The sequence below is a fragment of the Sminthopsis crassicaudata genome, chromosome 3, assembly GCF_048593235.1.
Source record: "Sminthopsis crassicaudata isolate SCR6 chromosome 3, ASM4859323v1, whole genome shotgun sequence".
Taxonomy (NCBI): domain Eukaryota; kingdom Metazoa; phylum Chordata; class Mammalia; order Dasyuromorphia; family Dasyuridae; genus Sminthopsis; species Sminthopsis crassicaudata.
In genome coordinates, this window is record NC_133619.1 from 443,859,178 (window position 1) to 443,884,741 (window position 25,564).

At 34.4% G+C, this 25,564-nt stretch overlaps 1 protein-coding gene across 1 annotated transcript in view; it reads left to right on the forward strand.

The window, feature by feature from the left end:
• The window catches only part of LRP2 (LDL receptor related protein 2), a 236,218-nt gene that overhangs the window by 132,509 nt on the left and 78,145 nt on the right, over window positions 1-25,564 (forward strand). The window contains exons 35-47 of the mRNA XM_074302211.1: window positions 3,555-3,732; window positions 4,552-4,765; window positions 6,310-6,549; window positions 8,098-8,286; window positions 11,489-12,409; window positions 12,529-12,694; window positions 13,178-13,336; window positions 15,291-15,580; window positions 17,982-18,185; window positions 18,840-19,082; window positions 19,501-19,626; window positions 20,713-20,832; window positions 22,813-22,944. Coding sequence (XP_074158312.1) covers window positions 3,555-3,732; window positions 4,552-4,765; window positions 6,310-6,549; window positions 8,098-8,286; window positions 11,489-12,409; window positions 12,529-12,694; window positions 13,178-13,336; window positions 15,291-15,580; window positions 17,982-18,185; window positions 18,840-19,082; window positions 19,501-19,626; window positions 20,713-20,832; window positions 22,813-22,944 — 3,182 coding nt within the window. The remainder of the gene's footprint in view (window positions 1-3,554; window positions 3,733-4,551; window positions 4,766-6,309; window positions 6,550-8,097; window positions 8,287-11,488; window positions 12,410-12,528; window positions 12,695-13,177; window positions 13,337-15,290; window positions 15,581-17,981; window positions 18,186-18,839; window positions 19,083-19,500; window positions 19,627-20,712; window positions 20,833-22,812; window positions 22,945-25,564) is intronic.

Below are 25,564 nucleotides of genomic sequence, written 5' to 3' on the forward strand. Positions count from 1 at the left end.
ACAAGTGAATTCAGAAGTATTAATGATGGGATTGAAAATGTGGTTTAGTGAGGGAATGAGAGAATGGTTGATTAGAAAAGGGAATGTCACAGTTTAAGATCTTAATTTTGTAGTATTAAGAATTATGTACATTTGTAATGATATGAGACTGGAGTACAATTGGACGTCAGTGTATTTGAGGAGTCTGAAGAACTATGAGGTCAAGTTGATTGTTAAAAAGCTCATTAGTATGGATTTTGAAATTGCCAATCTGAAATAAATAATTTTTTTTCAGAGAGGATAAAAGACATTTGTTTTTTGATTGAAAATTAACAAAACATTTTATTAGAACATTGATTTCTTTTTTAAAAACATATTATTTATTTATTTTTCCAAAAAAGTTATGCTGTGAAAGAAAACATCATTTTCACTTCCCAGAAGGAAATCTTAAGAAAAATAAAATTTTAAAAAAGTGTGTTTTAATCTGCATTCAAACACAAGAAGTTCTTTCTCTGAGTATGAATAACATTTTTTATCATAAGTCCTTTAGAGTAGTCTTGGATCAGTGATTTGCTGAGAATAACAAAGCCATTCACAGTTGATCATCCCACAAAATTTCTATTACTTTGTACATAGTACATCTCATTTTGCATGAGCTCGTGGAGGACTTTCCAGGTTTTTCTGAGAGCATCCTGCTCATCATTTCTTTTTCTTCTTTTTGTCCTTTCCCTTTATTCATAATTCTAATTAATGGCCACTTGTTTTTCCATATAAATAATGTAATCCCTTTCAAAGTAGCCCATTAGTTTTTTTGATTGATAGTGAATTAAATCTTAGAAATTAATTTGGTTACAATTGCCAACATTATAATATTAACTTAATTTAGTCATACACATTGGATAGCTCATCACTTATTTAATTCTAGGATTTTTTTCATTAAAATAAATTTATAATATCATCCTTATATGATTTCTATAATTTAATAGACTAAAGTCCAAATATTTAATCAATCTGTAATTTTTAATGAAAATTATTTATAATTTATCAATTGTTTTTTTCTTTTCCATTCTCTTCTCTATTGTCATTGCTTTCCTTCATTTTTCCTTCCTTCCTTCCTTTTTTTCCTTCCCCCATATTTCTTCCTTCTTCCCTCCCTATTCCCTTCCTTCCTCTCTCTTCTTTCCTTCTTTTTAAAATATATACATAGATAATTTTCAACATTAACCCTTACAAAATCTTGTGTCATAATTTTTTCACTCTCTCTCTCCCATCCCCTCCCCTAGATGGCAAGTAATCCAATATATGTTAAACATGTGAATTTCTTCTATACATATTTCCACAAATATCATGCTGCACAAAGAAGGAAAAAGTTGCTCATCATTTCTTATAAAAGATTTTATTCCATGACAATCACATACCATAATTTATTCAGTTATTCCCCAATTGATGGGCATCCTTTCAATTTATAATTACATTGAGAAAAGAACTACTATAAATATTTTTGTACATTTAAAATTTTTAAAACATTTTTAAAGATTTTATAAATCTCCTTTGGGTTCATGCCTTGTAGTGTATTGTTTAGTCAAAGTATATGATAATTTTATATCTCTTTAGAAAAAATTTATATCTTTTGATCATTTATCAATTGAGTCATGTAGAGCATCTTTACACAAATGATCAGACTCTCTTCCACATATTTATTTATCTCCCTCACTATAAAACAAAAAGCATCTAAAATTAGAGTTAGAAAAAAAGAATTTCTCATTCTATATGAAAATTATACAAAATTCTTCGATAAATGTAATAATGAAGATAGTTTTGACAGTTTTCTAATCATTAGTTTTGAACAAAATATTAAATAGGAAGACATGCACTCACCTAAAGTATTTGATACTGTCATGGAGGATATACAGCACAGGGAATAGGGTTGGTCTGTAAACCTCTACTTGCTCTCATTTATGAATGTTTTTGTACTAATCATCTCAAATCGCTGACACTATGTATCTTCCTGAGTGAAATTAACAATTACTAAAATGATTTTGACCTGATCATTCACAAAAGAAAAATTGATGGTTGAATGGATATCTCATTGAGTTGGTCCAACATGAAAATAGTTCAGATAGACATGGCAAATGAGCTCTAAACTAGGATCATAATTGAATAGGAAGAAGACAGTAAGCTGGATTGCATTTGAGAAATTGCACAAGTCTTTCAGTGACCCCAAGTTTCACTTGAAAGCAAAAATCCATTTATTTTACTTTTTATGGTGATGCTATATGGTCATAAATTAACATTGAATAACACAAAAACTCTGAAGAATTAATATAAATCAGGACAACTGAGAGATTTGTAAGCATAAATAGGAAGCAACATGTTACCATTGATGACTAGAATATAAGAAATAGTAGAAAATATGTTTTTCAAGATATATTATTAGAAAAGGAGATTGGTTATCATATAGCAAGAATTAAGGATAAAAGATGGTAAGCCTATATATTATATTGATATACATAAAATATTACAAGACCTTGGACCTGACTGACTTCTCAGGAAAGGATTTATGAGGAAAAATGAAAATGATAAGATGACAAGAATTGATTATATTCTGTACCTTTGGAAGAAAAAGCGAATTTGATGACATCCTATAGTTTATTGGAGAACTGAAGTATATGATAGGGTGAAAATTTTTATTATGTTTTTGAAATAAAATTAAATTGCTTTTATTATAGTTTCATTTTTGTACAAATCTCTGGACACCAACATAATAGTGGGATTCTCATATATTAAAAAATTATCTCCTCCTTCTCCTTTAATTAACTATATTAAAATCCCTTCTTCCTGGGCAGCTAGGTGACACAGTAGATACAGCACCAGCTCTGAAGTCTGGAGGACCTGGGTTCTAATTTGATCTCAGACACTTAACACTTCTTAGCTGTGTGACCCTGGGCAAGTCACTTAACCCCAACTGCCTCAGCAAAATAAATAAACAAATAAATAAATAAATTTAAAAATCCATTTTTTCTTATAATTTTCCTTATAAAATCAGAATATATGAGAAAGTAGAGATAATGATTGCTAGGGATAAACAAGAATTCAATAGAATTAGTTGATTGCTATACCCTTTTCTCTTCTCCCTGTCTCTCCCATTTGGCTTTCTTATGGCACTAAGCATCAAGGGAAGTTTCTTTATATAGTAAGGCTAGGATATGGTTGGCATTTGTCTTCTGGATGCCTTTTATTTGCTAAGAGCCTTCTTTATATCAGATCTCTCTCCTATTTTGTTGAGAGATTTTACACTCATCACTGGGCAAAAGTTCTCATCTAATTTCTGAGGAAACAGGTCCAAAACACATCAGTCTAATCAGTCTAACTGGCTTTAATTGTTATGATGGAGAATCTACTTTGTAAATGGATAGGAATGGTACTAATAATGATCTACTGACAAGATTTGTGTTTTGTTAGCTGTCCCAGGGATCAATTAAAAAAAAGGCAGCAACCTAGAAAATATTAGGAGTAGGTTTTGGTCATCTTTAAGTAGGTTCCTTTCTTCTTTAAATTCCTCTTTGTTGTTATAGGAAAATGTACTGGACAGATCATGGAACTGAAAGGGGGATACCAGCAAAGGTTGCTAGTGCTAACATGGATGGCTCACAGATAAAAACTCTGTTCACTGGAAATCTTGACCACATAGAGTTCATCACCATTGACATTAAGGAACAAAAGCTATACTGGGCAGTCACCAGCACAGGAGTGGTATGAAAAATAATGTTAAAAATAATCAGCTTATACTTGTTTAAGGCTTTTATCTCTCAAAAAGTTCCTTTTTTTTACACAATAGCTTTATGAGGTAGATAGAGCAAGTATCATGATCCCCCCCCCCTTTTTTTTTTTTTAAAGATGAGGAAGCTGAGGACCGAAGAAGTTGGTAACTATCTATAGTCTATAGTCACACAACAATTTGGGATTGTCCAAATTGGAATTCATCCCTGTCTTCTACCTTCAAATTCAGTACTATTTCTCTCCTACCATTATCTTAACAAGCTTATGTAGCTTACCCAGATGGAGTTTTAATTTGTTTTGCCATAATTCTTGTTAATGTTTGCTCTTCTTGTCTTGTAGTTGATATCATAAAAGATGTAGAGGCTATAATATTGTTATGGTATTTACTTACTCTTTTCTACCAGTAATTTTTCTTGAAACTATTGTAAAATCTCTTTGCAATGCAACTCTGTTTCTTCTGTTCTCAGAAAAGCTTGTCACAATCTGTTATAGCATAAATCTTTATCAGAATAACTGTCATGTTGGTCTTCTCTTTTTCAGGGTAAGTGATTCACTTGCCCCTCAAAGGGTTTTTTTTTCCTCCTCTAATTCTTTAATTCTCTTAATCTTTCCCCCAGGAAACTCCTTCAACTCCTTCAGTTACAAAGCTTAGAACTTGACACCATATGTTCGTTGTTGTTTTACTTAAAATAGTTCTGCTAGTATAGTCTAATCTGAAGTTCAGAGCTGGGATGACTTCTAATACTTCTTTCTTTTCATGTAAAACTAATGATATGCTAAATACTTTCTTAGATTGAGAGGGGAAATGTGGATGGTACCAATCGAATGATCGTGGTATTCCATCTTTCTCATCCGTGGGGAATTGCTGTCTATGATTCCTTCCTCTATTACACTGACCAAGATTATGAAGTCATTGAGCGGGTTGACAAATCCACCGGTGCAAATAAAGTCGCCCTAAGGGACAATGTCCCCAACCTGAGGTGTCTGCGAGTTTATTACAGAGACAGTGAGTATTTGTCACCCCCTTCTCATAACAGTAAAGGCACAAATCTCCCAAATGCTCAAGGTACAGACCCCAAAATGAAGTCATATAAAATTTATAGTGAAAAAAATATGTCATCCCTCAAGAATTTTGTGAAGTTACAAATATTTACAAGGATTTGTTAGATGATAGTTCCATTCCTTACCATGTCTGCACACTGAGTATTCTTAAAAGGGGGAGTGGAATGAGATAATCCATAATATGCTATAGCAATATATTCTTTTTTAACATATTCAAGATTTTTTTAAATCATAAAATAAGGCACATTAAAAACAAAACAAAACAAAATAAACAAAAACAAACAGAAAACTAAATTCAATCAATTCAGTCAATATCCCTGTTATAAATGTTACTTTGTAAAGTTTTAGTGATTTTGCTAAAGTTAGGGTAAGGCAGTGACAAACTCAAGGGAAAATGGAGTGTGATATCACATAGGTATAATTTCTTTTTTTTTTTAATATGGTAAATATATATGTAAATCCAATATAGGCATACATATTTATACAATTATCTTGCTCATATCAATATATTCTTAAAGCAGTGATGCAGAAGAATTGTAGATCGTAGATTTTGGACAGAACAATGGAATTAGAATTTCAGTAAAGTCCTTACACATCTTTTAACCTTTGAATTCAGTTATCCCACATTTTCCACTTATGTCTTTAGAAACAATACTCTTTTCAGTTTGCCTCTGTCAGTGAGGTAGCAGTTACTTTGTTCTTGAAAATTTTTGATTACCAACCTGGTACTTTTTAGTATTGTTGAACATGTTATTGTTAATTACTTTCCCCAACCAGTTTATCTCTTCATATTTAATAGTTCTGTATGAATATTTTTTTGAATGTGAAAATGAATATTTTGTTAATTTATTTTATAAATATGCCTGGAACAGTGGTTCTCAAAGTATAGTCTGGGGATCCCTGGGAAACCCAATGCCCTTTCAGGGAATCTGTAATGTCTAAACTATTTTCATAATAATACAAATATTTTAAATTTTGAATGTAGCAAATATTGAAATATCCCACATTTTTGAGGAGTTCTCAATAATTTTTAAGAGGATAAAAGGAATCTGAAGTTTGAGAATCACTGGTCTGGAGATCTGATGATGTATGCATATTATTGAAATGTTAGAATTTTAAAATTGAAATGCTGACTTTTTAAGAAAAATGTTATAGTTACTGCAAGATAATATGAAAATGAATGTATATACATGAAAATAATTCATAAACTTCCACTTTTGCCTTGTTGTATATAATTTGCAATGAAATGTTAACCAATGATAATTACTGAACAAAAGTTAGCAATCAGTTTGGTGTTAGATATTGGTATTGTTCTCTTTTTTTTTTCCTATGAGTGATTAGTTTATATGTTATTTCCTTGCTGTGGTTTTTAATGCTGAACTATTTTGAGATTTTATCTTAAAATAATAGATGGGAAACAAATAATTGCCTTAAGTGATTTAGAAAAAAAAAACCAAAACAAAACACCCACTCTTACTTCTATTATAGATTCTGCTGGTTCATCAAATGGCTGTAGCAACAACCTGAATGCTTGTCAGCAAATTTGCCTGCCTATCCCTGGAGGGCTGTTTTCCTGTGCCTGTGCTACAGGATTTAAACTCAATCCTGATAATCGAACCTGCTCTCCATATAGTTCATTTATAGTTGTTTCAATGCTAAATGCAATCAAAGGCTTTAGCTTGGAGGCATCAGATCATTCAGAAGCCATGGTACCAATGGCAGGCCGAGGTAGGTGACTGTAAAGACATGTTCAGATCTGGGTTCATTTCAGTACCAGGTTTAGGTCCATGTCCATAATTTAGAGCTACCCCTTGGCCATACCTCCACATTTGGGATGTATAAGACCTCAATCTTCTCATCTTCTCTTTCCCTTTTGCTAAGGGGATTTCTATCACTATAAGGCTAAAAAATGTTATATGGGTTAGTGGCTTTACACACACACATTTTTCTTTTTTTTCTTTTTTTTATTAATTTTATAATTATACATTTTTTGACAGTATATATGCATGAGTAATTTTTTTTATAACATTATCCCTTATATTCATTTTTCCAGATTTTCCCCTCCCTCCCTCTACTCCTTCCCCTAGATAACAGGCAATCTCATACATTTTACATGTGTTACAATATAACCTAGATATATGTGTGTAAATCCAATTTTCTTGTTGCACATTAAGTATTGGAGTCCGAAGGTATAAGTAACCTGGGTAGATAGACAGTAGTACTAATATTTTACATTCAATTCCCAGTATTCCTTCTCTGGGTGCAGTTATTTCTGTCCATCATTGATCAGTTGGAAGTGAGTTGGATCTTCTTTATGTTGAAGATTTCCACTTCCATCAGAATACACCTTCATACGGTATTGTTGTTGAAGTGTATGGTGATCTTCTGGTTCTGCTCATTTCACTCAGCATCAGTTCATGCAAGTCTCTCCAAGCCTTTCTGAATTTCATCCTGCTGGTCATTTCTTACAGAGCAATACTATTCCATAGCCTTCATATACCATAATTTACCCAACCATTCTCCAATTGATGGACATCCATTCATCTTCCAGTTTCTAGCCACTACAAAAAGGGCTGCCACAAACATTTTGGCACATACAGGTCCCTTTCCCCTCCTCAGTATTTCTTTGGGATATAAGCCCAGTAGTAGCACTGCTGGATCAAAGGGTATGCACAGTTTGATAACTTTTTGGGTATAGTTCCAGATTGCTCTCCAGAATGGATGGATTCTTTCACAACTCCACCAACAATGTATTAGTGTCCCAGTTTTCCCACATCCCCTCCAACATTCATCATTATTTGTTCTCTGTCATCTTAGCCAATCTGACAGTACACACATAATTTTCATAAAAAATTGACACAAGAGAATGTAAGGAAATAAGAAATCTCCAAATTGTTTTGGAACTAACTATTTAGACATAGGAATGTGGTAAGATTGGGTTATAGGTAGAGTAGAGGGAAGAGATGAAGAACAGAAAGATGTAATTTAAAAGGAAAGAGAAAGATAGGGCATGGTACTAATGATTGCTTTAGTAGGGGTATATTGGTTAAAAAGCAGACTTGAAATTTATAAGAATTGCAAAAAGAAAATTTTGGTTTTGTGTTCTCCAAAGTATGGAAACTTGTACCACAAATTCTTTTGTTTTCTGGGAGTGGGATGAAGATAGGTAGTAGGGGAGGAGAGAGGCAAGGAAGGATAGTGGCAGAAAGATAAATGTATGCAAAAAATTCTAGTTTATGCAGGATGGTTAATGTATCATCTTTTTCAATGTTTTAGGGCGAAATGCACTGCATGTGGATGTCCATGTGCCTTCTGGTTTCATTTACTGGTGTGATTTCAGCAGTACTGTAGCATCTCAGAATGGAATACGCAGAATTAAACCCGATGGGTCTAATTTTAGAAATGTCATCACTAATGGTATAGGACAAAATGGAGTCCGGGGTATTGCAGTTGATTGGGTAGCAGGTAGGTAAAAATATATAATGATTTCATTTAATCAATCAACCAGTAAGTTTTTATTAAGTATCAGCACTGTTAAAGGTCATGAAGATGCAAGAGCCATGAATGAAACAACCTTTCCTCACACGGAGCTTATACTTGAGGGAAATTTTTTTCCTTTCCTTTTTTTTTTTTTTTTTTTTTTTTTTGGTCCCTTTATCCTCAAATTTGTTTAAACTATGTATCCTGCAGAGTTTGTTTCCTAGATGATTACTGTTGGAATGATTTCAAATGAATATGCAGTGTGAATTTAAATTAGGCTAATATGATTATGTTATAATCATAATATATAATTATTAAGTATAAGCTATATGATTAAATTCATGAAGGACAATTGATGCCAAGGTCTTTCAGATGATAAATTTAAAAATCATGATCCCATTGTTAATTACTACTGATATAGACAGAATTGTAAAGAAAATTGGCCAGAAACTTTCAATTTTGGATTTACATTAAGAAACATTTAGCTTTCATACATAGTAATACCTTGTCTCATGATTAGCAATAAGTATGATTAATCAAAGAGCACACTTACAAGTAATTCCAACTTTAAAAAAAGAACTTCATTTTTTCCTGCTAAATTATTCTATATATTTATTTAAAATTTCACTGATTTATTTTGTTACATTTGAGTTCCAATCTGTTTTCTGTGAGAGAAAACCAACATTTAACAAAGAAAGTATATGAATATAATACATAATTTCATATATTACTTCCTTCTCTGGAAGTGAATAGCATTTTCCTTCATTGGTCCTTTGTAGTTGTTTTGAATGTTCATATTACTCATACTAGCTTAGTTATTCACATTTATTCTTTGAACAATATTGCTGTTGCTATATACAGTGTTCTCTTGGTTCTTCTCATATCATTCTTCACTATTTCATGTACGTATTTCCATGTTTTCTTGAAATCAACCTGCACATCATTTCTTAAAACAGTGTTATTCTATCAAATCATATACTACAACTTATTCAGCTGTTCTCCAATTGAACATTTCCTCAACTTCTACTTCTTTACCACCACAAAGACAGTTGCAATAAATATTTTAGAGCAAATAGATTCTTTTCTTTTCTCCCCGATCAGTTTAATAGTGGGATTGTTGGGTTTTATAATTCTTTGGGAGAGAACATTGATTTTTAAAACAACTCCTGCCATATAAATGTTACCTGAAATCAATGGAATAGTTACCACTTTGGCATGCATTACCATAAATGGATTCTTTGAATGGATCATCCCTTGATTTCATTTGTATTGATATTAGCTTCATCAGTGTATGTCATAACCCTTTAAGGGCTCAGAAGAGGTACTTCATGAGTTGCTGTGACCAAAAATTATTACTTGATTGCCAGCCTTCTGAGGAGTTTTTCTTAAGTTGGTCCTGTAAATATAGACATATATATATATATATATATATATGTATATATATATATATATATATATATATAGGCTTGTTGCAGAACCTATACTTAAAGTTTCTAAGAACCTGTTAGAGTTTACACTTCTTGAGTTTTCAAAGGAATATGATATTAGTGGAGGAAACATAGCTATATCTTACAAATAATGGACATCAAAATTTATTTCAACCATATAGGTTATATAGTTATAGCATTACTTGCAACAAATAACACTTTTTTCAGATTAAGAACTTTATAATAGAGGCAGTCATATATTAGACTGAATTTGAATTGTACTCGTATCCAATTTTGAACTTCACTTTTGAGCAGACCTGTGTATGAAAAAGTCATCAGTACAAGAAAACCCTGGAAAAAACTTTTTTTTTTATTGTTGCATGTCAATACCTGCTTCTAAAAAGTAAGATTTTAGCATTTAGGGCAACTTTAGAGTGTTTTCTGAAGCACAGAGAAGTTGGGAGACTTGCTCACATAACCAGAAGTTTTCATATAACTAGACAGGATTGGAACCTATATCTTTCTGACTATCTGGTCATCTCTATCTTTTACCCTATGTTGTCCTTTCTTGTATTGAATTTTAAAAATAGGTTGAGAGGCAATGTGGCATATTGCAAAACATTTTGCATTTAGAGCCAGGAGAGAGCTGTGTTTAGATCCCACATGATGATTATTAGCTGTGTGATCATGGAAGTTTCTTTATGATGATTTTAACACCTATGGTACCCTCCTCTTAGGACTATGTGAGGATTAAAAGAGATGATAAATTCAAACTTTAAAGCACTAGATATCCATTTGTCTCATATTAGAAAGTGTGGATAGAAGTAATCAGAAGAATCTCAATACTTTTTTTTTCTTCAGTGAAAATGAAAGTTTTGTTAAATAGGACAAAACCAGTATAAGTCTTAGTCATATACATAGGTGTGTTGTGATTTTAAGGATCAATGATTTAGAAGACCATAGATATATGTAGTAGTTTATTGGTTGTAGCAACAACAGCCAAAAACTTTGTGCATGGTGAAGATCAGTCAATCTCCACCACTGATTCCCTTCCCTTCCCTCTGACCTGTACTCTTTCCTTGCAATAACTGAGATTTTATTCTAAAAGAAAGATGTGTAATATGAACTTTTTTGGATAGATGTTGAACTTTTGGAAGAGTTAGGTTAAAAAAGTTCTGTTTATCACTTTTATTTAGAATAGTTTAGAAATACATTTTAAATACTCTTAAATATACATAAGAAAGTCTTGTGTGATAATCTGCCCACCAGGCGATGAGCAGGTTCTCTCACATAGTCTGATGGCTTTTCTTCACTGATGCTCTTATCATTGACATATGGGTAGAATCCAGAAGGGAGATGGAGCTGCCTCCTCTGAATCCTTTAAAGATGATGAGTTTTCAGAGTCTTGGAAGAAGCAGACTTACATATTCATTACCTTAGGTGTCAGGGGAAGAATATTCTGAGAATTATGGCTTCAAATGGAAAAAAAAAGTTGTAGTTTTTGATAAAAATTTTAATTTGCTCCAGGGGCCAATGTGGATCCCCACTCTAATCTCTAAGAAACAATCTTTAGTATCTAATAATAAATAATCATCTTTCCAACTTGAAGCTCAGGGATTTGCTTATCACCTTTGAGAGGGTAACATGGATTGACCTAAACCTGACGTATTTTGGCCCAAACTTGAGAAACCATCACCTTTTCTTTCTTTACCTTTTAATCTGTTCATGACCATTTTATTTTATTTTTTTCCCTTCCATAGGAAACCTTTACTTCACCAATGCTTTTGGGACTGAGACATTGATAGAAGTGCTACGAATCAATTCTACTTACCGCCGTGTTCTCCTGAAAACAACCGTGGACATGCCCAGGCATATAGTGGTAGATCCCAAGAACAGATACCTGTTCTGGGCTGACTATGGACAGAACCCAAAGATTGAGCGTGCTTTTCTAGATTGTACTAACCGAACAGTGCTTGTATCTGAGGGCATTGTTACACCCAGGGGCTTGGCCGTGGATCACAGCAATGGCTACATTTATTGGGTTGATGATTCTTTAGATATAATTGCCCGGATCAATCAGGAAGGAGGTGATACTGAAATGATTCGCTATGGGAGTCGGTATCCAACACCCTACGGAATCACTATTTTTGAAAACACTATGATATGGGTGGACAGGAACCTGAAGAAAATCTACCAAGCTAGTAAAGAACCAGGGAATACAGACCCTCCGAGAGTGATAAGGGACAACATCAATTGGCTAAGAGATGTGACCATTTTCAACCCACAGTTTCAGCCACTGTTACCTGAAGAAGTTAACCACAATCCATGCTTGGAGAATTATGGAGGATGTTCCCATTTATGTTTTGCATTGCCCAGACTGCAGACACCAAAATGTGGCTGTGCTTTTGGGGAGCTGGAAAGTGATGGAAAGAGATGTGCCATTTCTACAGAAAATTACCTTATCTTTGCTTTAGAAAATTCTCTGAGAAGCATCTATTTGGACCCCGAGAACCACAGCCCACCATTTCGTAAGCTGACTGTGCCCAGGACTGCAGTTGCTTTAGACTTTGACAGTATCAACAACAGAATATACTTCACCCAAAGTTCTACATCATCGAGTGGCCGAATTTCCTATGTTAGCCTGTTATCTGGGGTTACTTCCCCAACTGTCATTGCGACAGGTTAGTGGGTTGCAGATTCAAAGTCAAAAATGGTTAGCTGAATCCTAAGGATTAGGTGAAATTAATGTGGCTGCACAGGGCCTAACCTTTGCCCCTTCTGTTTGTGTATTTGCACATAGATGTAGGGATTCCAGATGGCATTGCTTTTGATTGGATCAACAATAGAATTTATTATAGTGATTACCTGAACCAGACCATTAACTCCATGGCAGTGGATGGATCTAATCGCACTGTGGTTGCTCGAGTACCACGTCCGAGGGCAATTGTATTAGACCCTTGCAGAGGGTATGCCATTTTTCTTCTTTTTGGCTTATATATCCTTATTCGTTGCTTCTATATGTGTTGGGGGTAGGTAGATGTACAGGTGTTTGATTTTCATGTACAACTGACTTTGTTTATGTGCTTGTAAAAGTCACATTGAAATGGAAAGTTATGAAAATACTGGGTGGCTATGAAAAAGTACATCTTTTTACATGGGGAATTTTTGGAAGGCAGATCGAACAACTAATGCACTCTCCTACCTCCTCTTGAATTCAGGTCACACCTAAGGAAGAGGTCAGCAGCATGCCAGGAAACTTGATCTACTGCTATCTACTGATTCAGTAGATCCTGATTGATAATGCTTAAGAAAACATGAGGGTGGAAATGAAATAAGTTGCTGTCTCCTTGTATAATATAGAGTGCTTTTGCTTTTTATATAAAAGAGAATTTTATATGTGCTGAATTAATTATTGATTAATCATTGCTTTTTTTTCTTTTGATGAATAGGTACATGTACTGGACCGACTGGAGTACTAATGCTAAAATTGAACGAGCCACATTGGGAGGAAACTTCAGAATTCATATTGTAAACACCAGTCTGGTTTGGCCAAATGGTCTTACTCTGGACTATGATGAAGACTGGCTGTACTGGGCAGATGCAAACCTGTAGGTGTCTCTTCCCCCCCTTTTTTTCAAGTAGATTTTGTTTTTCAGGAAAAAAGAGCATTTTAGGGACTATAGTTGGTAGAAAATATATCTAAAAATAACCAGAATAAAAAATCAGAAATAGGAGTTATATGACAAGTATCCTTTATAAACTACTATTGTTATTTTATATGTGACTTCTCTCAGTAGGCCATGAAATCACACTAAATTCTTCCTTGTAACCAACTCTATGGAATTAGTCAAGAATCGATTTTATATAGTTAACTTAGGGCTGATGCCTGTAACATGCCCTCCTGGCACTTACTATTACCAGTCTGCCCTAGGCCCAACAGAGTACCTTTGACCACTGACCTTTGCAGTGTCAACTCTACCCAGCTCGCCTCCTCTGAGGCCTTCAAAGGTCTCTGGCCACAATCTCTTGAATCTATAGTTTAATAACCAGTAGCACGCTCAAGAACAGCCATGTGTAATCTTAAAAGCCTTTATTATACTTACTCACATAATGCCCTGACTTGTCAGCTCCCTAGTGAACACCTGGCCTGAAGACCCACATGTTCACTATCAAACTCCTTACCTCTTGGCTATCCCTCAGCTTGGCTTGGTCAACCTGAGAGAGCAACTTGCTGTCTCCAGTGGGCTTATAAAGGGCCTGTGAGGTCACACACACAGCCAACCGACGAGAGAGCCATCACCCATTATGAAGCTATCTCAATGTGGCCAGGATCCCACCCATAGGGCAGTCCTATATCCATAGAGAATACTTCTGGGCCACTCAATCTCCTGTTGTACTGTAGCACTGCCCATTTAAAGGGCCCTTACAGATGCCCATGTAATAAGAATTCTAATATTTCTTCTTTGTTCTTCTTTATCTATCTTGTAATTTTGGTTATATGATACTGGGCAACTCACAGCCTCATCCGTGCCTCATATTTTTATTGTTGTTATTTGAATTTCATTTTTGAAGAGGGCTCATTAGACACTACAAGTGATGTCTTGACTTGTGTGTGAATTGGATTTAAATAAACCAAAATTGTGCAGTCATTAGGCTCTCTGTCTTTTCCTGAGTCATTAAAGTCCAGTAGCAGGACAAAAGTCAAGATGATTAGCTATGTCCCAGGATTCACTGAGTGACCTTGACATACCTGATTCCAAGCTTTAAGCACTTCATTCTCCCTGCATTAGCCACTTCATGGCCATTGCAACAAACTGCTCTCATCAGCCCATTCATGTGGAAGGGTGTTGAGGGAGAGCTAGCACCCCTACTGTGAGGGCTTGTCAAGCCTTTTTGAGGCTGCTCATCCACCTTCAGTGGCCACTTTCACCTAACTCTCACCCATGGTTTCGATTAGCAAGTTCAGTGGCCACACCCTGGTGAAATATCTCAGCACATTGACTAAACGGAGGTAACTGAAAGATTTAAACAGTGTATTAAGAAGATGTCCATCCAAAGCATGTAAAGACTTCCCCTGGGGCAATGGGTGGATGAGAACATTTTCTTTTACCTAAGATGGGTCAGTAGTTCTTTATGTTTCTACTTTTATACTTCCAAATAAATGCTCAAATTAAGGTATTCACTAAAAGCCATATCAGAGAATTATCATATCTTCAAATTCCTTATGGCAGACTCTATGGCTATCTGAGCTCTCTAGCTTCATGGATTATTTTATTTATAAGAGACCTTTGGCAAATCATTTAACATTTTTGGTCTCAGTTAATAAACTAAGTAATCTTGAAAGTCACTTCCAGTTAGAGATCCTATGATCCTACTTGGAAATCATGGATTAAGGTACTAAGATCTCATTTCATGGTAAGAAAAAGCACAAGAAAAATAGCCCTATTGGCAAACAGACTTATGAAGAAGTCAGATTTGGGACTGGGATAAAAGCATTGGAGTTGAATGAGATAGTTGGTAGCTTGGGCTTTCTGAGTACTTGTGTGATCTCGTTTATTTTAGGCAGAAGATTGAACGCTCCTCCCTGACTGGGGCAAACCGGGAGGTAATTATCAGTACGGCGATTCATCCCTTTGCCATGACTGTCTATGACCAGCATATTTATTGGACTGATTGGAACACAAAGACCATCTACAGAGCCAACAAATATGATGGTTCGGAACAGATTGTAATGATTATGAATTTACCGCTGCGGCCAATGGATATTCATGTGCTAGTGAAGAGTAGACAGCAGCAGTGCCCTAACCCCTGTAGTCAATTTAATGGAGGATGCAGTCATATCTGTGCACCAGGTAAGGCATTATCATGAATGACAAAAATGGAAATGCTCAAAGACATGAAGAAAAAAAAAATTGGTTGCAATAGATTGAGGAAGAGGTGAAATATCTTTGATGAAGAGATAATAATAGAAGATTGATTCAGAACACAAATTTCTCTAGTTAAAGCATATTTAAGTCTCTGGCTTTCATCCCACATTGATTCTTGTAGGGTCACAAGTAAGTAACTAATTTTTTTCAGTTTAATTCAGATAATGGGGATTAGAAATAAATTGAGAAGTTGAGCTATTGAATTTTTTGAACTGAAAGAATAATGCTACACAGTTGGGAAAATGCTGTATTTTGAGTCAGAATAGTCATAACATATCCTGGTTCTGCCACTTAACTACCTGGGTTACTTGGGCAAATCACATAGTGCCCCTGGAACTCAGTGTCTTTATGTGTAAAATGAATCGATTGGACTAGATCATTGGTGTAAAACACAAATAGAAACAGATCTCTGTAAGCCTGATTAACTTAGAAAATCACAAATCAACACCATCTAGGTTGTATATTTTTATTTATTATTATAGGTACGTTTCAATCACATTTTAACCTGCTCTGCCAAACATGAGGGTTTTTCATGCTGTAAGGAATTTGACACTTATGGATGAGATGACTTCTATGGTCTCTTCTACTATAAATCTATGATATAATTGGAATTATCAATATGGGCAAAAGTCAACTACCCATCCCTAGGATTCAGGTGTAGCTTATTTGCTTTAAGGAATGTATCCTCTTATTTTTTTAAAGTAGTGTTTTTTAAAAATAATAATAGTTTTTATTTACCAGATATTTGCATGGGTAATTTTACAACATTGACAATTGCCAAAACTTTTTTGTATCCTCTTATTTGAAATATTTGTCATGGTACTTTGTTGTGGGATGTCACATATATTAACAATGTTTTTAAAAGAATCATTTTGGAATCTGATGCTGGGATTTCATTGGTATGGTTTGATTCCTGGTTTGGAGACCTCATCCACTGATGCAAGATTGTCAACTTGTTTATAATTTATAGTCTGTTGGGATTCCAGAGGCATTTAAAGTTAAGATTAAGGGACTTGCTGAGGAAAACAAGACTGTGGCATAGGTAGGGTACAAACCAAAGTATTTCTGACTCTAAAGACCCTCTTTTCCATTAAATAATACTTTTCCTTTTGATTTACATTGCTTTAAAAATTGGGTAAATTTTATAGAAAAATGTTTCTTAGGATTAGGATTTCTATATAGGGGAAGGTTATTTCTTTATATATTTAATTTGAACTACTTGTACTAAAATGTTTTTTGCTCATTTATCACAAATAATGAAAATTTACATGTATGTAATAATTCAAGATTTACAAATTACTTTCCTCACAATAATCCTGTGAGTCAGATAGCAAAAATAATATTTTCCTCACTTGGTATAAAAGAAGATTATAGATGTAGAAGTTGTAAGAGACCTTAAAAATCATCTGGTCCAGTTTCTGTATTTACCAGATAAAGAAATTGAGGTTTAGATAGGTTAAATGGCTTGGCCATGATTGTCTGACTGTTTTCTAGCTAGCAGGAATTCAAACTTCTTTTCCTTACAGCAATCCAATGCTTTTTACATGATACCATACCACTTTGTGGAGTGGTCAAGGGGCCCCATAGTACATAGAATTCTGGGACTGGAGTCAGAAAGGTGAGCCTTTCTGAGTTCACATCTGACCTCAGGCATTTACCAGTTATGTGACCCTAAGAAAGTCATTTAACCCTGTTTTCTTTAGTTTTCTCATCTGTAAAATGAGCTAGAGAAAGAAATGGCAAACCACTCCAACATCTTTGCCAAGAAAAGTTGGATATGCTTGAGCAACAACAACAATAATGTTACTTTTCAAATAAAATAAATCCAAATGAACATATTTAAGCTCTCAAGGTAGTTGAGTACATAAGGTGAAAATATTAGACTTATTAGTTTAAAGGCAAAGAACTTTGAATTTGGAGTCAGCAGTCTTGGATCCCTATTTCTGTACTGATATTAGCTATATGATAAAATGTTTCCTTCCATATAAAGTAAGGATAAAAGTAGACTACATGTGTCTCAGTGTCATGAGAAAAATAACTTGTAAGCTTCACTTAGGAACATAGACATGGAGACAGAGAGGACCCCACAGGCCATCTAGTCCAATTCTCTAATTTTTCAAATGCCTGTAGAGTTTTGTTCATGCCAATTGTACCTGGCATAGATATGGTACTCTTTCCACATTGTCTCTATGCAAATAGAGATAATGAGTCTGTTGAAGTCTATTCTGATTACTTTGTGTGTTAATACAAGTAAGTGTTTTGGAAGGGAGATAGGAATGTTTTAGAATTCTGATCTTTTACTTCTTTTTGACATAAATTTCTTCAGGTCCTAATGGTGCTGAATGTCAATGCCCATCGGAAGGCCGCTGGTATTTGGCAAATGGAAACAAACACTGCATTACAGACAATGGGACAAGATGTGAAGGGGTACAGTTCACTTGCCTTAATGGTCGGTGCATCTCAGAGAGGTGGAAGTGTGACAATGACAATGACTGTGGGGATAACAGTGATGAGCTAGAAAGTGTCTGTGGTAAGACCTTTTTGATCGCTTTGCTATTCTTTGAAAGCAACTTGCAGGAATTTCAAGGGCTGGGAAATGATACTGTTGGGAAGGTTGACTACTAAGTTTTGTTTCCAGATATTGGACATATAAATGATTGCATCTAGGAATGCTGATTAGATTATTGTTACATAATTAGTACATTGCTAAAATATGCATAATACAAGGGGCAAGAAGACTCAGTATTGCATTCCCTTGGAATTCTTTCCCTACTCTCCACTTCCATCTTCAAGTGCATTATGGTACAAAAAACACAGGATTTTCTGAGAGTTGTGAGGTCTACTATTGCTGTTTCTAAGAAAACTTGTTTGTACTCTGCTTGCCTTTTCTGGGGCTGAGATAAACAGGTGTATCTTGAGTGGAATGTAAAGGCAAAAGAAAGGGAAATAACTTCTTTTTCTCATACTTGATTTGTTTTTTTTCAAAGAGTAGAAAGAGTATTTTGCCTAATCTCACTAACTTAAGATGCTATCTACTTTTCATATAGTCCATTTTGCAGCAGCCCTTGTTCTGGGAGGTAAATCCCAAAGCTTTCAGAATTCTTTGGCTTCCTTTTTTTCTTTGTAGAAACTTACGATGCTACTTTAGTGAATATATTCCTCCATTCTTTTGTCTTTTTCTTAGCATTTCACACTTGCCAGCCAACAGCTTTCACCTGTGGCAATGGGCGTTGTGTCCCTTACCATTATCGTTGTGATCACTACAATGACTGTGGAGACAATAGTGACGAGGCAGGCTGCTTATTCCGAACTTGTGACACCAACACTGAGTTTGCTTGCAACAATGGGAGGTGCATATCCCTGGAATATGTCTGCAATGGTATCAATAACTGCTATGATAATGGCACTACAGATGAGAGGAACTGTCGTAAGTCCATCATAACCATCTATGATGCTTGAGGATTTGAAACCCCAGAATACATGAGATAAAATCCCCAATTATTGAACATATGGATTGTTTCTAGGCTCCTTTTTTGGCTATTATTAAATATTTTTAGCATTGTTAGCCACCATTTTATTTTATGGAAGAAGATATTGAAGCCTAGAGAAATGAAGTGATTTGTTCAAAGTTGCACAAATAATTAATGACACAACCAAGATTAGATCCATTTTTTCATAATGTTTCTGTGCTCTTTTTATGTTGTTGAGTGCTGAATGAACATCTTTTCAACTAATGCATGTTCTACAATTTTTGTTACCAAAACATACACTTTTTATTTGATGCATTTAGTAGCCTGAAAGTGATCTAAATCTTGGTCTTATTTATTTTTTTTAATCATTTCAAGCTGATCGAACATGCCAGTCTGGATTTACAAAATGCCAGAACACAAATATTTGTATTCCTCGTACTTATCTTTGTGATGGAGATAATGATTGTGGAGATATGAGTGATGAAAGTCCCACTCACTGTGGTGAGTTTACAATGCTTTACTCATTTTCAATTTTTAAGGAGTTGGGAGATATTTAATAAGGGAATTGAAAGAATTTATTGTTATTTTAGAATTGTCAAACTGTCATCTTAGAAGCAGCCTTCCTAAGAAACTTCTGTGAAGGTCAAAATTCCCTCCTCATTAACATTTTCAAATTCTCCCCCAATTGTCTATTTTAATTAATCTGAATTTCTTCTCTTTCAGTTTTATGAAGATTTTATGGTCTTCAATAGTACCCTATTAAAATATTTTTAAAAATCCCAAAGTTTGTATACTTAAAATTATTTAAAAGTTATTTACTCAAGCCTTTTCTTTGTGTTTTTAAGATCCTTACTAAAATACAAATACCCTTCAAATTATATTTTGTACCTTAAGCAATCACCTTGATTGAACTGGCCATTGTTTTTCACAGTTTATATGTATGTATGTTTCTTACCAATAACAGCATCTATCAAATACTTTTTGGGTGTGTGCAACCCAAGTTAGAAGGCCTTTTTAAAGTATCAATTATCCTTCAGATCTGTAATGCATGAATTTCTTAATTAATCTGCTCTTCTGACCAATGTCCAAGAGTAGAAAGCACAGAGTTAATAATAAAAGAATCATAAGACTGAATAAAAGTGTGAATCAGAGATACAGATATCATTCAGAAGTAGATAATAAATAGGGCAATCTTTGGGATCTTTGGTTTATTATCGATATTTTCCCCTGATAATTGACTATTGACCTCATGGGAGGTATCAGGTCATGCTCTAGAGTGGAACAATCCTATAGATTCATTGAAGCCATTCTATGATCTGCCTCTAAGATCTAAAAGATTTAGGAAAGAAATCTGAAATAAGAGCTAAGTATGTAGACAGGACCTATAATTGAGAATGAATGAAAGGAGTTGCCTGCCTACTTCCTAGGTCTAGAGCATATAGCCTAGCTCTGCATCTTTCTATTTTGCTACCAACAAATGTAGAGGCACATTAGAAGCTGTAATTATAGTAGATAGACAGAGTAGGCAAAATTTTGAGCAACAAGCTTGTATTTCATTCAAAGGTTTTATTTTCTCTCTTCCTGTAGTCTCTCTGACTTGTACCAGCAATGAGTTCCGTTGTACATCTGGGCGCTGTATTCCTGCTCACTGGTATTGTGACCAAGGAGTAGATTGTGCTGATGGCTCTGATGAACCACCTTCTTGTGGTAAGAAAAGAATAAAACTTGAGAAGTATTAAAAGGTTATTGATGACCTAGAGCAGGAATTCTTAATTTGAGGTTCATGGAAATCTTCCAAGAGTTTTGTGGGTAGTTCTATGAATTTGGATGGGAAAACTATATCTTTATTTTCACTAATCTTTGGCTTCCTTGGCAATCCTGTGTATTTTATTTTATGCATTTAAAAATATGGTTCTGAGAAGGTGCATAGGCTTCAATAGACTATCAAAGGGGTTCGTGAAACAAAGTGGATTAAGAACTCCTGGTCTACATCTGTACCTAGAGAGAGAGGACTGTGGGGACTGAGTACGGATCACAACATAGTGTTTTCATTTTTTTTTTTTTTTTGTTGTTGCTTGCTTGAATTTTGTTTTCTTTCTTATTTTTTCCCTTTTTGATCTGATTCTTTTTGTGCAGAATGATAATTGTGGAAATATGTATAGGAGAATTGCAGATGTTTAACATATATTTGATTACTTGATGTCTAGGGGAATGAGGGAGAAAAAATTTGGAACACAAGGTTTTGCAAGGGTTAATGTTGAAAACTATATGTGTTTTGAAAATAAAAAGCTTTTAAAAAAGAACTCCTGGATGCATTGTGACATAGAAAGTATCTTTTCATTCTCCTCTGCTCTCAGTTGTGGTCCTCCTTCTGAGGCTCCCTAGAGTAACTAGCTGTTTTTTCTTCAACATTTACTTTCTCATCACTCTGTGTTTTCTTTGTTACTGTATGGGGGTTGTAGGACTGCTGCTGGGCTGACTTGGAGCCCATCATGACTATTAGTATAGTCTTCCCATGAGAAGAGAATAAAGAATTTTTAACTCTTTTTTGTTTTGTGGATATCTTTGGGAAGTTAGTGAAGTCTATGACCTCTTTCCTGGAAATAATGCATATATATATATACATATATATATATTTATAAAAACTCCAATTATATTGAAATCGAGTTATCAAAATTTATTTTTGAAAATGTTCACTGGCTACAGGTTAACAATCCTTGCTTTGGAGAGACTTTACTGGTTATTTCTATTAATTATGATATTTGTGGCTTTGGGATACTGATATTTGAGGTTTAGAATGCCTGAATTTCAATCTTAACTACTTGCTTACTAGCTTACTTACTGGAAAATCATATAATTTTCTGAGCCTGAACTTCTGTTTCCTCATTTATAAAGATGGGAAAATATTACCTATGTTAGCTATGTTTCAAACTTGTTATGAGGTTCGAATGAAATAGAGTACATGAAAATCATGATATGCCACACAGATGTCATTCATTTACTATGTAAAAATGATATTTAATTTTCCCCAGTTACATGTAAAAACAAATTTAACATTCATCATTTCTTTCACGTTTTGACTTTCAAATTTTATCCCTCCCTTACATTCTTTTCTCTCCCTGAGATGGTAAGCAATCTGATATAATCATGTTTAATCATGTAAAACATTTCCATTTTAGTCATTTTGTAGAAGAAATGCTAACTAAAAAAGAAAATGAAAAACAACCTATTTCCTTCTGTATTTTTTTTCTGGAGGTGGATAGCATTATAAGTCCTTCAGGATTTTTTTGGGTCATTTTATTGCTGAGAATAGCCAAGTTATTCACAATTTTTGTCATACATTATTGTTGTTACTGTGTACAGTGTTCTGCTCACTTCACTCTGTATCAGTTCCTGTAGGTCTTTCCAGTTTTTCTGAAGTCATCCTTTTTGTCATTTCTTATAGAAATTTCTTATAACAAACAAAAAACACATTATAATCATATACCATGATTTGTTTAGCCATTTACCAATTGATAAACATCCTCCCAGTTTCCAATTCTTAGCCCATATAAAGAGAGCTACTATAAATATTTTTGTACAAACAGGTTCTTTCCCTGTTATCCCTTCCCTTTTGGTTTCTTTAGAAACCAAATATGTTTAATCTCACCAATCACATCAATAAAATAAAGGTTATTAATTTTGCAGTGTCTCATATGAGGACTTGTACAGCGGAGCAGTTCAGATGTGATGATGGCAGGTGTATCCCAAGCACATGGATCTGTGATGGTGACAATGACTGTGGGGACATGAGTGATGAAGATCAAAGACACAGCTGTGGTATGTGGAATAAATTTTATCCAATGCAATGTTTCATCTCTTAGAAATAATTCTAAGTGACCCTTTTATCCTTGGACAGTTTGATACTTAGGAGAGATTTCTTTTTAATTGAATGGAGGTATTTTCATTTCATCCTATAATCATTTGATGTTCTCCACTTAAATGCTTTACAGTATTTTTTAAAAAGCAACCCCACATTAATTTATCTGTAGTGTACTTAGCCAGCACAAGTAATTACCTAAATGGAGGTGACTTAATAAGGCTATCAATTTTTAGATAAAGAAAACTCTGAATCTTGCTTTAGGAACAATTTTGCCAATAAATCTGCAATTCAAAATCTCATAATTTGGCTTTTAGCTGTATCTTGTGGGGGTAGGGTTGAGGAAAGGAAAGGTTATTCCATCTAAGTATCTCTATCTGTCTGTAAATGATAAGGCAGATTTTTTCCATTGAAGAAAATTAGAATACTGGGCACAGATGCCTCAGGAGATTCCCTTTCTACCATAGGAAATTCAAAACAATGGCCATGGAAGTTCGGCAGGTCCAATAACTCCTGCGAATCCCTCTTATGTGAAATGACTATGGTCTATATCTCAACTTCAGATGAGCTTAGTAGAAAAGCTGGGCAGAGCCTATGAATTGATTTTGATGTTTTGTTTATTCCCCTGCTCTTTTGGGAAATTCTGAGCCACCAACAATGAGATTAAATAAAGTGACAGCATCTTTCTCTTTCTTTGAGATAATGAAACCATGCTAGAAACTCATTTGTTCTCTGTTACATTATTTGGCTTCAGAGTTTCTGGCAACTCTACAGAAAATAAATCTCATCTACTCTGTTCCTATGAGATTTTTGTTCTCATTGTTTGGTTGTTTCAGTTAAATCTGATTGTTTGTGGCCCTATTTGGGGTTTTCTTGGGCAAAGATATTGAAGTAATTTGCCATTCCTTTCTTCAGATCATTGTACAGATGAGGGAACTGAGGCAAGTAGGGCTAAGTTACTTGACCAGGGTTACATAACTAGTAGGTATGTGAGGTCAGATTTAACTCAGATCTTTACGACTTCTGAGCTACCACTCTATTCTTTGGGCCACCTAGCAGTTCCATTTCTATGGGATATGTTAATATCTACGAATTTGATGAAATGTCTGCAACAATAAGAAATCATTTACTATAAATTTTGTAACTTTGGAATGGAGGCATAATGTTGCAAAAAAATGCTGAACTTATAATTAGAAAGTCTGGGTTTAAATCTCAGCTTTACTACATTCTAACTATTTCCTTTGCTATTTCCTAGCAGCAAGGTGGATCGACTTGAGCCTGGACCCAGGAAGATCTAAGTTCAATTTCAATCTAAGACATACATTTACTAGCTGGGCAAATCTCTTAATTTTTGTTTACCTTAGTTTCCTCATCTATAAAATGGGAATAATAACAACATCTTCCTTGAAGAGTTATTGTGAGGATAAATAAGATAACATTTACAAATTGTTTAGTATAATGCTTAACACATAGTATAACATATATGCCTTGAATTTTTTTTATGCTAATATATGTTTATGTTGTCTGCCCACATATAGCATTCTAGAAAAATGTAAACTTCTTGAAGGCAGGGGCTTTTTTATTTCAGATTTTGTATCCTGAGTTCCTATTCTCCTTTCCTTTTCCCCTAAAATGTGGTGCAAATCACTTCATCTTCATGAACTTCAGATTCCTTAGCTATAAAATAAGTATATCCATCCTTGAATATCTGCCCCTTCTAGGTCAGTGAAGTCCATGGGAAAGAGTGCTGAATTTAGAGGCAGAAAAAACTAGTTCAAAGATGCCTATCAGCTCTTTGATCATGAGTAAGATATTTAATCTTATTTCATGGGGTTATAAGACTAAAATCCAATAATGTATGAAAAATATGGTGTATACTACCAAGTACTACATAGAATCAATCAGTTATTATTATTCTCTACTTTCTAAAGTTACGGGTGTAATAGACTTTTCCACTTCTACCACTACAATATCTCTTTTCCAACCCTGTTTCTCTACTCAAATGGCCTCTACTCTAATTTGGTCCCTTATCATTTCACACCCAGACAATTTGTAATAGTTTCCAACTTGTACTCTCTGAGGGGCATTCCAATCCACACTCTGCCCCACTGTCAAATGGACTGTCCTAAGATAACTGTCTTTATTATATTAATGTCCTACTCAGTACACGCTAGGGACTTCTTGCCCTTAGGATCAAATAAATTCCTCTGGTCTTTAACACTCTTTCTTAAAATATATATTTTAATAGTTTTTTTTAACACTCTTTGTAACTAAGTCCCAATCTAGCTTTCCAACTTCATTTTACATTTCTCTTTTCCAAACTGCAGTCCAGATAGATTAACCTTTTTATTGAACATATAATGCTCCAACACCTGTATATGTGTCTTTGTATTGGTTGTCCTCAATTCTTGGAAATGGATAAAAGGGTAACGATGGATGGGGTTACTTCTTTACCTTCATGTTTAAAAATCTTTTGTTTCCTTCCAAATTCAATGGAAATTCTTCCTCTATGAAGTCTCATCAGCTGGAAATACCTTTTCCCCATATTACCTTGTATCTATTTTTTAATATCAATATATG